Source organism: Macadamia integrifolia, unplaced genomic scaffold (genome assembly GCF_013358625.1).
Source record: "Macadamia integrifolia cultivar HAES 741 unplaced genomic scaffold, SCU_Mint_v3 scaffold212, whole genome shotgun sequence".
NCBI lineage: Eukaryota > Viridiplantae > Streptophyta > Magnoliopsida > Proteales > Proteaceae > Macadamia > Macadamia integrifolia.
The window spans coordinates 281,852-294,090 of NW_024868523.1; the positions used below are offsets into that span (position 1 = coordinate 281,852).

The 12,239-nt window shown below is 38.6% G+C and overlaps 1 protein-coding gene across 2 annotated transcripts; it reads left to right on the forward strand.

Annotated features, from left to right (window-relative positions):
* Positions 1-3,048: 3,048 nt before the first annotated feature.
* LOC122065783 lies at positions 3,049-11,015 on the forward strand. Of its 2 annotated transcripts, none has more exons than XM_042629634.1 (4): positions 3,049-3,242; positions 3,481-3,706; positions 3,812-3,870; positions 10,633-11,015. In XM_042629634.1, the coding sequence occupies exons 1-4, from the start codon at positions 3,180-3,182 to the stop codon at positions 10,720-10,722; spliced, it is 438 nt and encodes a 145-aa protein (XP_042485568.1). In that variant the 5' UTR covers positions 3,049-3,179; the 3' UTR covers positions 10,723-11,015. The 2 variants fall into 2 exon arrangements, with proteins under 2 accessions (XP_042485568.1, XP_042485567.1); XM_042629633.1 differs by lacking the exon at positions 10,633-11,015 and adding an exon at positions 5,654-6,071 and having other exon boundaries at positions 3,054-3,242.
* The last annotated feature ends 1,224 nt before the right edge of the window (positions 11,016-12,239 follow it).

A 12,239-nucleotide genomic window follows, 5' to 3' on the forward strand; every position in this document is an offset into this window, starting at 1 on the left:
TGTATCGGATATGAATGTCAATCTTTTGATAGACATTCTTCTGAATTATTTTTCTTTTTGAAAAATCGTTTGGTTACCTTAAGGCTAGTGCATGTTTCTCACGGGTTGAGATATTGGCTTCCGTAAAGAACGTCTTTCCTCATTCTCCTTTTATACTAGGTGGTAAAAAGGTTGCTCAAATCTGAGTTTAAGTGTTGAGGTGAACTCAGATTTGGAATACATTCTTTGTAATATGGTCATTCATGGGAAGTAGGATGCTCACTTATGAGGGTCATCCTAGTGGAACCAAACAACTCCAAAAATTAAGATTTATCATTCTAAAGAATTTCATCCCAAAGATTTACCAAACCAAACACCCCCTAAGTGTATCTCCCAAAACAGTAGCAGGATCTCTTTGACGCATTCCATCAAACAACCAAATAGCAAAGTCCATACCCCTGTATTTGTTATACATATAGATCTCAATGTATGGGTTATGAAAACATCATATTCGAAACCCATTCTGTAAATCATGCAATGGAGCTCTCTTTCTCTTATTAATGTCTATAAGATCAATAAAGGCTTTCAAATATTGGTACAAAAAATTGAATCTATTGGTAGCCAGATCCCAGCCTATAGAAAACAAGAGATAGGAAGGGGAGATGAAATCCTGATTGTAGAGAGATGAGGGGAGAGGGAACAGTTCCATGAAGGTATGAGGAGAGGAGCTTCTTTAAACAGTCAATTTCATCAAGGGTCTAGCTATTCCATAAAAGCTTCGGTGATTCCAAGCAGCCTAGCGTTCTTCTCCTTTGTTAGACTTATGTGTTTTGGGAGATGGCTGAGGAGAAGAAGATATTTGGATGTAAGTGGGTTATATCGTATGGAGAAAGTCGGGTTTGGGTTGACATTGGCAAACCATGGGTTAAGATACGTGAATAAAATATTGAATGAACATCGGATCTGTATAATACACGTGACACATAGTCAGGCCCCATGGGTGATGCACTCTATGGAGAGAAACAAAATATGTGTTCATAGGATTGGACTCTTCTCCTTAGCCGTGATCGCCTATGTCGTCCCATAGCTATCTAGGCGTTTGCCATGTGTTCAGGCTATGATCCAACAGCACCTACCTAGGTGTGGAGAACGAAGCACTAACAATGGCATGAAAAAAGAAATGCTGAATGCCATTGGATCGTCACCTGGCCACATGGCAAGCACCCAGGCACGATCTGGGCGATCACTGCTCAAGAGAGGAGCTAGATTAGTGTTCGTAAGGGAGGATAGTGTATTTGTCAGAACAAGGGAAGATGGTCCATATATATTTAGAAAAAGGTTGTATATGCTGGTGTACTATAAGCTAGCACCCATTGTGTCTATCTCTCCCTTTCCCTTTTTGAAATGACCCTCCATATCTTTCCTTTATGATATCATGTAAGGGCATAGTTAGCAAAAACGGGAATGGCAAAAGAATGAAAAACGGACGGTACGGGTTTTAAACAATGAAAATTTTTTACTGATACAGTAAAGAAAAAGAGAATGGTAAAAATGAAAACAAATGGTACGGGTTTTAAACGTGTAGATTTCAAACAAACGGGAATAAAAAAAGGTAGTATTATCAAATAAATTAAGGAATTATCACATGAATATCTGCATCTAATGTTCAAAATAACTACAATATCCAACATTAATGCATATACATCCCATGTCTCATTATAAGTTCTAAAACATATCATTGAATATCATTCAACACCAATTCTAAATTCAAACATCTCACATATCCAAAGTCTTATTGAACAATGTGACTAGACTATGATGTTGTTCATTGCTGTCAATATAGTCAATACACTCTCAAAGTGATATATGTTCAGTTGGAATTGAAAGTCATCACTCTAGAAATACTTTTCAGCAAATACATTAGTTTATAAATCAATTTCGGAGTCCATGCATTGAATTTGAGTGGAAGGCGACATGATGAAAAATATAGTCCATTGAGTTAGCTTCAAGTTGGTGAAAGAATCAGGTCGATTGGAGTTTGGGAGAGAAAGATACAGTCAATTAAGTAGACATTATGTTAAAAAAATCAAGTCCTAAAAAATGCTATAAAAATGGAAACGTGTTTTAAATGTATTTAGAATGGGAGTGCTTGAAGTTTGTTGTTTTTTCCCGTATCTTTGGGAAGCATACGATAAAACGTGTTTTATATAGTAAAAAATGAAAATGCGTTTAAACACATATTTGCTAACAGTGTGTAAGGATGTGAATTTGAAACCGAAATCGAACAGAGCCATTTGAACTGAAATCGCAAAACCGTTTAGTAAATGGTTCGGTTCTTATTTCAAGTTTAAGACCAGTTAGCTAAACGGGTTGGTTCGGTTTTAACCGTTTAATCCATCAATTTCAAACCGAATTAACACCGTGAAAATCGAACCGTTTACATTGTCAAAACCAATCCGTTTAACCAGTATAGCGATTTAATAGAATAAAGGGTTAACTGATGTGTTTTTAGTGCCTTATTCTCTTTAACTTTAGAACACTAATGATAAGTTGTGTTCATTAGTAGTTTTATTTGTATTTCACTTTCTCCATGTAATATTTTCTTTTGCTTAGTTGTTTGTTTGTTTTAACAAAACATAATGCATTAATTTAGGGAAGAATTAAGGACTATATGGACTATCCAACTATTCAATAAATTACTTCTATTATGTAGTTACGTAGTTAAACTCTCGCTTATTCAATGTCTCATTTAATTTGATACAAGATTAAAGCATTTATCAACAAAAGCAAATTTCAATAAGCATGCGAATAAACTAGTAAACCGATTGCTAACAGTTTAAGACCATATGGACTAAACTGTGATCAAAACCATTTAAAACCCTAAAACCGGCACTGTTTAAAAACCATGAAATCGAAACATTTAGTAAACTGTTCTGATTTCGGAAAATGCAACTATTTAGTAAATGATTTGATTTTGATTTCAACCAAATAAATGTGAATCGAACCGAACCAAATCATATACACCGAAACCAAGCCCATTAACACTCTTAAATTATCATGTGCCCGTTGCCACATGCCATTTACCCTGTTGGTGCCGTCGCTAGCTTACCGTACACCCGCGGCATACCTGTCCCTCTCCCAATTCGTTCTCATCCAATCTCCCAGTTCCAGTTCCAGTTCCAGCAGCTCATAGCTCGTCAATGGCCGATGGCGGAATCGAGGAGAAGAGTCCTCTGGAACCACCGCCCCTACGTCCTCCTCCTGTAAGAGCCCCCTCCCCTCTCTCTCCTCCACTTTTCCTCGCTATTGCATCATAATTCATGCATCGTTTCTCTTTACGGAGTCTCATCCTACCCTTGATAATTTCACCTAGTAGATGAGCGAGAGTCTAATGCTAATCTATTTAATATATCTCCATAATTTGATTCTTGAAACGAAATGTTTTGTTGTATTTGATTGAATATCGGCTGGCTTCATTTCATTTGTGATCGGTGGGAGTAGTTCCTTGAGGTTGTCTGCAGAAGTTCTGGAAGTATAAGGCGATTCGCTGCTGGTACAGACGCTGGATTTGCCTTGTCTTTGATCAATCGAAAGCTTGGTTTAGGGATTCCACTTGCTTCACATATTGAGGCTGTTAAAGAAGGGGAAGAACCTGTCAGTTTTGGTCCTACTTCAGTTCTCGCCGACTATGGAGAGGGTTGGACATTGCAGACGGTTGTGGAAGAAGGTATACAAGATGGGTTTTAGCAGAATTGTTCACATTTGAGTTGAGTCATCTTGGATAGTTCTATTTGGTTGGTATTTGCTCTGATTTGTGCCTCTCTGAAAACAGGTCATGGGAAAGGGAAGAAAGCGGATCAACCATCACCAGAACATGTTCCTATTGCAATGGTATGCACTCACCATCTTTCTCATTGGCTCTTCAACCCTGGATTTGGGAAGAAGGCTCTGGAGGGAGCCTTAGTTCTTTGATAGGTTTATGCTAGTGCCGAGGCCCTCTGATTAGTTGACCTTACTCCTTAGAGATCATGTCCCTCCATAATGCTAAAGCACTCTGATTAGCGGAATCCGCTTATGAGTTAAGAAAAGCTCTTGGTTGACCACACAGAACCACAAATCTGAAACTATAAACTCCACTACTATGACCTTAATCCGGCTTGGAAATGACAAATTTGTCTTCTAGACACCTAAAATAGGACAATTGGACTGTAAGTGTAGACCCAGCCTAAGTATTAAGTCCTTGACAATAGGATACTGATTTGAACACCGACAAAGTGTAGACATTCTGAGTTCCGTGGCACTTCAATCTCTTACTGTGCAGCGTCTTAGAAAATCTTGGAAGATAAGTTAGCTTCTCCCGTTGAAGACCAAGGAAAAGAAATCCACGCCATATATTCCACAGGCATCAGCCATATTTTGCAGCAAATGACCATTTCCTCCATTCATTAGTAGAAATAGTCCTGTTAAAAAATACTACCAAGATGAAGAATTTAACATCTTGTTTCTTTTTTTCTTTTCTTTTTTTTTTCTTTTCTGATAGATAGGCCTCAAGGAGGAGTTGGCCTTTGCCAACTGAGCTACCCTCTTGGGGTGATGTAACATCTTGTTAATGCTGCATTCCACAAATAGATATAAATAAACCCTGGATGGGATGATTCTTTCCGTACTTGTCCCATGAAGGATGGTCTCATCAATACAGAGGAATTGATAGTATAGCATTCTTATCACAATACCTCTAGACCCTTATGTCATCTTTATCTTGCTTAGGAGATATCTTGTTTTAAACAACATGATCATGAATATTCAAGTTTACAGAAGACCTACTCTCCACCGTTTGCATATTTCTGCTGCTAATGCCTCGTTACAGCACTATCCACCATTGGAAATGCTTACATTGATGCCTGAGGTCTCCTCAAAGCTGATCCCCAAATTGAATTTGGGCTAGATCTTGGAAGTACCTTGTACAAAAACTTGTGCTTTGTAGGGTTCCAATTTATTCATCTGCCGATGCTACCATTGCTGCCATGCTTCATTCATCCATTTCCAAGATTTTCCTTATTTGGAACTATATCTCCAGCTATTCTCCAAAAAAGTTTGTTTGTGAACCTAATTGTCCTAATACCAAGGTGTCCCACTTCTCTTGGATTAGTTTACATTTTTTCCAGTCTACTACTTGAAATCTCCTTTTTATAATACTCTGATACTCTCCCTTCCAAAGAAAATTTCTTACACGGTATCCCAAACCTTCCACAGTTATCACTGGCATAAAAAGAAAGGAAGAAAGTTGGCAGGTTGAAGTACACTTTCAACTAATGTGAGTGTACCTCTTCTAGGTAGGTATGAGGCCTTAACATTAAGGAAGGCAACTTCTTAAATGGTCCAGAAATCCAAATTGATTTCCGTGGCTCAAGATCATACATCTTTCAGAACACAATAAATTTTAATAATGCATCTAAAAATCTTATTGTCTTCTTGTAGCAAACTATCAAGGTGGTTCGCATTAATGGATTAGCTACTGAAAAGTATTAGATTCTAACCTTTTCTCAATAATGCTATTTGATCATTACTTCTAGGAGGAATACAGCTGTTCTTGAGAACTAATATTTAATTGTATGTATCAGTTGCAAATTCTGCTACAAGTTAAGATTATATATTAGTTCTGCTTCATTTGCAGAAATCAGATGGTTTACATCCTGCAAGGAGATCTCCTAGAGAGTCTAAACCAAAGAACACTTCTCTGTACATTGGAAGGATAGTGCTTGCTTTTGTTATAATGTTTGTCTTTGGTGCAATGTTCACCTTACTTCTAGAAAATCTTCCCAGGATAATCCTTTCTCTAACACAATTTATGTAGAATTCAGATCTGACTTCACAACCTAATCATTCAGAGAACAGAGAATACTGGTTTCCATTGTATTTTTTTTCTTTCTCTAATTCACCCCCCCCCCCAACAACCCCCATCTCTTTCCTTTAAGTTGCTCTTCATTGATGAAAATGTGGTCAAAGAAAACATCTGCATTCATGAGTTGGTTCTGAATACTTTTTTCTGTAAAATATTCATATAAATACATAAGATACTCTGTTTTCAGGTATTTATGTTTTCTCTGTGGGCTTTTGATGATGAATTAGTTATTTGAAAAATGTGGTAGAAATTTTTCTCTTTGGGCCTTTGATGATGAATCAGTTATTTGAAAAACATGTTTGAAATAGCGGGATCTGTCCTTGAATGGTTGAAATTGCTAGTTCTAAGGTTTTTGAATTTTATGCGCATGTTTCGTGGTACAGTTGTCCTTGTTAATGTAGCCACTTCAATCAGATTATCATGAAGATATAGCCAGTAATCTATAGTCGGACTACCCTTTCTTTGGGGTGGGTGGGGGTTAACTATAATCTTTGATGCAGAATCGCTTGTGTGGACCAGGCCGAACCCTATTGGAGGCCCAGATAGAGAACCAGGTCCAATTTGGGTTTTGGATCTATTAGGATATTTAGGCATTAAATTGAGTTGATATTTTATTCTGATTTTTTCTTCATCGTAAGTTGGATATGTTACTAACATTAGGAGATGGGGTTTTATTTTATTTTATTTTATTTTTTCTATTTCAGTTTTGGAGTTTGGTTAGGAAACTATATTCTTTTTTGTCACCCTATATATATGTTAGCAACCAAAGTAATGAACAGATTTGAAGAATGGATTTTTTTTTTTAGATGAAGGCTATGTGATGTAAGGTGGTTTACAAGAGTAAACACCCCCAGTTGATAATCAACTCCAAACCAAGACTCAGATCTGAAATCAAGGAACCATGAAAAACTGATTCTTACTGTCTTAGGGCTGAACTGGTGAGAATACAAAACTTACACAAGCAGGCTCTGTTGGGGCTCAAACCAGGTCTTAGTACAACTAATAATTCCTTAAATAGACCCCAAAAGACGGCTGGAAGCAGATCAGTAGGCAGACAAGCAATCAGCAAACCAACCTGGGCAGCTTAGGGTTTCTATGGCACAAGGGAGAAACCTTGTGGTTGCTTCAGCAGGCCTTGGATGGCCCTGTAATTCTGGTCAAAGTAGCCTCCTAGGTCAGGGATAAAATGCCAAAAGGGCCTTTGATTCTGGCCTGTAGTTGGGAAGATCCAATGGGGATCGATCAGCCTTACCAAAACCCTAACACTTCAATTGATCTCTGTATCTCCTGGGCAGATTATGAACTTCAGTTCTATGGTCTCTTTAGGCTTCAACTTGATGAGAAGTCACACTCAAACACTCTCTCACAGGTTAGAATAAAGAAGAAAATAAAAGAGACATGGAAGGATTGAGAACGGGGAGAAGAAGGTGGCTGGGTTGGGTACCTCACCCCTCAAGTTTTAGGCATCTTAGCTCTCAAGTTTAGGCATTTCACCCTCTCAAGTTCAGCTGTCTCAGCCATGAGTTTAACTCAATTTCTTAACAACTTCAAATCTGTCCTCTTTAAATCGAAGGGCTTTAAATAACCTTTCATTGCTTACAAAGAAAAGAAGATATTCCAAATTAGAAACTAATTAAACCTTCCTTAACCCAAATACTTGTTGACTAAAACAAATATAAAAACAAAAACTACTAACTAATGACTTGATCTAATAAAGGAAACTAACCTAAGGACACAAAATAGAAACTAACTTGTCAAATAAGACAAAGGAAACTAACAGATAGGCTACTTGCTGAATTGATGGACAGCTTGAGGACCTCTAGAAAGGCTGCTGAATTCTTCAATCAATTGTTTAGCTGGCGAGGCTTCTAGAGGTTCCACTTGAATACAAAATTCTGGGGAATTTCTAGTGATCGAAGGAGGAAACAGGGCCCCTTTACAACTTGTTCGATGGACTCTGGTTTGGGCTTGCTGGTCCAACATTGGACATGGTTCGATGGAGCCAGTAGCCCTTCCTTGTGCAAGCTTCATCTACATCACTGTGTGGCCTAGGGAAGCTTGGATGTTCTCCCCCTTTCTCCTCCCCTCCCTGCGATTCTGACTCCTTCCTTCCCTCCAGGTCAGTTCTTCCAAACCTTCTTCTTAATCCTTCTCCATTCTTCTTCTTTTCTCTTCTTCGGTTCTGTTTTTTCTATTACTTGGGAGTACCCTGTTTAGTTGTGCTCTTAGCCACCCACAATTTGGACCTATTCTCCCACGTCGCGCATATGTTCTCCCTAATATTTTGTGCAGTCCTTTCTCACCCTAGGGCAAGGTTCTAAAACTCAGGAACGATCATGGGATCGGTCAAGGCTGATACTGTTTCGATGCCATTCCGGATTGTCTGGATGAGACCATATCAGGCAGATCTACCCCCTTTTTTTTTTTTTTAATCATTTTTTATTACGATTTTACCCTTGGTCCTGTGGACCATACATGTAGTCGGGGTCTAAAAGGTCCAGATCAGGGATCGGTCAAGGCCGATACCATTCCGATCAGGTTGATACTGACCGTTCCGTTCCGTTCCGTTTTTTAGAGCCATGCCCTAAGGCAGCCTGAACGTTAGGTTTCCAGCCCTTGATTTCATTGCTGTCGTGATACCTATTTAGACCCAAATCTGAGCCTCCAGTTCTTGTTTCAGCAAGGCCCTATTAGGCTTAAACTGTCGGAGCAATTGGTCGATTTCTGGAATCTTTTTTTATTTTTATGTTTCTTTTTTTTTAAATCAGTTTTTATTACGATTTTACCCTTGGTCCTGTGGACCATACATGTGGTTGGGGTCTAAAAGGTCCAGATCAGGGATCAGTCAAGGTTGATACCATTCCGATCAGGTTGATACTGACCGTTCCGTTCCGTTTTTTAGAGCCATGCCCTAGGCAGCCTGAACGTTAGGTTTCCAGCCCTTGATTTCATTGCTTTCGTGATACCTATTTAGACCCAGATCTGAGCCTGCATCCTCCAGTTCTTGTTTCAGCAAGGCCCTATTAGTCTTAAACTGTTGGAGCAATTGGTCGATTTCTGGAATCTATATGGTTGATGGTAGGTACCATTATTCTGAAATTTCAAATCCATGGGTGCTGATTCAAGGGAGTTCTTTACTTGAGATAAAATCTGGTCACTGCTGCCAGTTGCTTTCCAAAGTTAGGAAACGACTTCTTTTCCCCCATGATATTATCTTGGGAAAATTACATGATTGCCCACTTTTGGGTTTCACTTTAGAAAATTACCCAACTTGTGTTTCAGTTAACAGCAATCTACAAAATCAGTTTTGAGTTTACAAAACTACCTACAACAGTGATTCTCCCTCAATTATGTTTGTTTTCTTACCATTTACCCCCGACTTCTGCACCCTACCTTCTCCTATCACATCGTTCACTTCGATCACCATATCCACTCTGATAACCAAGGCCATGGTCACACGCAACACTGGCAGCCATCCCAGGCCAGCACCGTGGTCGTGAAGGGTCAAGGATTTTTTTTTTGGGGGGAGGTTGCTGTTCATTATTCTGGCATTTGGAACCTGCAAATCGGTTTTATGGAGGTGTTTCGATACCTTTTTTTTTTTTTTGGGGGGGGGGGGAGGGTGGGGGAAGAGTTGCTCTAGGAAACATGCTGCACCTCCTCCTTTTCTTCTCCTGCACGGTGGACCTCCCATCTCTCTCTCTCTCTCCCTCTCTCTCTCTCTCTCTCCATCACACCTTGCAGAAGAGAACAGCAAAGCAGCCGCGGGAGAAAAATAGATGCAGAGAGTACAGCAGGAACTGAGTGGGGGTGTCAATGGAGGAAGGCAGCAAGGGAGGGATGGAGGATGGATGTGGTCAGAGGTTGAATAATTGGAGTGATGGAAGCTGCGCGAAGGATGATGACAGAGCAAAACAGAGTTCAAAGAATAAATATGAAACAGAGGAAGAACATCGAGGAGGTGGTTTGAGATGGGAACGTTTGGGAGTTGACCGGAAAATGAAGGTTTCATGGTGTAATGGTTTCTCTATAGAAGTTGAGGTTTGGGAAGAAGGAGCCGGAAGTGATGCACAAGGGTTCACTCACATATGGAATCCCTTCAATAGATCATCGGTAAAATCCATTTCAGCTTGTCCATTGGAACTAGAGAAAAAAATCGCTGGAAATGGAAAAGACACCATTAGTTACAAGAGAAATTTTTTATGAACAGGGTTGGAGAGAAAAATAGAGGGATACAGAAATTGAGGGTTGCAGAGGTGAAGATACTGGATAAATTTCCGGGAAGGCGTAGGTGGGGTAGGGGCAGAAGAGGGCGAGGGTTGCAGGGAAGGGGATCAGACATCGGAGAAGGTGGGGTAAAGAAGTCAGGGGCAAAAAAAAAAAGAAAAAAGATTGGGGAAAAAAACTCTTTTGGGTAGCTTTGTAAAACCAAACTTGATTTTGTATATTGTTAGCTGAAACACAAGTTGGTTAGTTTTGTAAAGGGAAACCAACATGGGTAATCATGTAATTTTCTCTATTATCTTTTGAAGTTTGACCCCTAAGTCAATCATGTGCTTTAATTAACTTTATTTCCCCGTCTATCCCCGGTTAATATATATAAATACCTTTTGTATCCTCTTTCTTATTATTACCAAACAGTCCTTTAAGTTCTTATTATTTTACAGCTCTGCCACACCCCCTTACAAATTTTGAAATATTTACAAAATCTTCATTTTCTTCCTACTTTTGGTTATTGTACAATTGGGTAGGCCTATGGCGCCCAGACAGGGTTTTTCGAATCCGGGATCGCACCAATCTTACTTTTGAAATGGAGGAACTTAGAGGGCAGTGGAAATTGATATAGGAGATCAGCTAACAGGATGCTGGAACAGTCAGACTCAAATTTTGATTTTAGAAGTTGAATATGTGGTTGAACTTGATTAGGGAAAGAAAGGCTATGTTGAAGGGGCTGGTTAAGGTTATTTCTGGAATAAGTTGGTTTGAAAAGATAGGTTACTTATATGCTTTTCTCCCCCTTTTAGACAAGCAGTCATAATGTCATGGTAAAGGAGAAAATAGTGAGATCTAGAAAGCCTATCACAACATTAAAGTACAGAGTTAAGGAGGAAATTGATTGGGTTTTCTTACTTAAGATCTGGACACTGAATATGCTTATTTCAATAAAGATGCTTCCCTAGTCCACATCCTCTGCAGCAAGCAGTGAGCATCAGATGGCTGAGAGCATTTGGGCACGCATCCCAAGGGACTCTCAGCCACCCGATGTTCACTGCACCGGTGCAACGGCTGCATACGATTTTCACACCCCTTTTTCTTTTTCGATTTACTAATCTTTATCTTTTCCCACAAGCCATGTGGCAGTGAGATATAATACAAAGAAAGAAACCTAAGAGATACTCTTATCTCTCTTTTTTTCAGTGGAAAGAAAAAATATTCTCTTTCTATCATCTGTGCATCTATTCCAAATGCTATTCCAGAAGTTATTTTGGTATTGTGTGGTTGGCATAGTAAAGATGTTTGAATGTAAACTTCACAATTTGTTTAGGTTGGTCCTTACACCCTACCAGAAATTAAAAATAAAAGGATGTGGTTCCAATGATACCTAACTATACTCACATGATCTACTTTGGATAGAGTTTTTCTTTATCCACAGTGAAGAGAGAATCTTTCGTCTCCATGCTTTAGCGGTTGAATGGGACTTTTCAAATAATGTGGAAGGTATTTTGGACTTTATGTAATAGAGGAAAAGGGAACAATAATACCCCAATGGTTAGATTCTCCTCGCAAACGGTGAAAAAAAATCTTTTCCTTAGATCCTTATTTTGCAAACTATATCAAATCTCATTTTTTTAGAATTTTCTTATTTCTTTTGCCGTGCTCCTCAACAGCTGAAGATTGACCTAGTTAGTGGGAGAACAAGATTAAAAAAATTGCGTTACTTGGGAAGAGTGATGTAACAATTCTAACCTTCGAATATTTAGGAAATGATCTAAATTTCTCTAGGGTCAAATTCCAACCTTAAATTCAATCTTTACCCTCTTATATATGTATGCTTGTGTGCCTCTGATATTTATATATTTTCTATACATTATTTTTCCAAACGATGAACAATGAATGCAGACGAAATAAGGTTACATGATACATGCAGAGGAGGGGGTCTCCTTTTATAGATTGCGGAGTTAAAAACCTCTAAAGTCCGTGGATTTCAGTATAACTTAAATCCGTAAATAGTAATTTGCTATAATACCAATAATAATACTAGAAAACCCTTACCTATATATATATATATATATATATTTAAAAAAAAAACATTAATTTTGTTTTTCTGTGATTTTCTTGTGAAACATCATTGGACAAG

Excerpts from the sequence above, each read along its gene's own strand:
- LOC122065783 (XM_042629633.1), top strand. The coding sequence starts at position 3,180 with ATGGCCGATGGCGGAATCGAGGAGAAGAGTCCTCTGGAACCACCGCCC. Across the intron at positions 3,243-3,480 it reads CGCCCCTACGTCCTCCTCCT|TTCCTTGAGGTTGTCTGCAG; the intron begins GTAAGAGCCCCC and ends CGGTGGGAGTAG. Across the intron at positions 3,871-5,653 it reads AACATGTTCCTATTGCAATG|AAATCAGATGGTTTACATCC; the intron begins GTATGCACTCAC and ends CTTCATTTGCAG.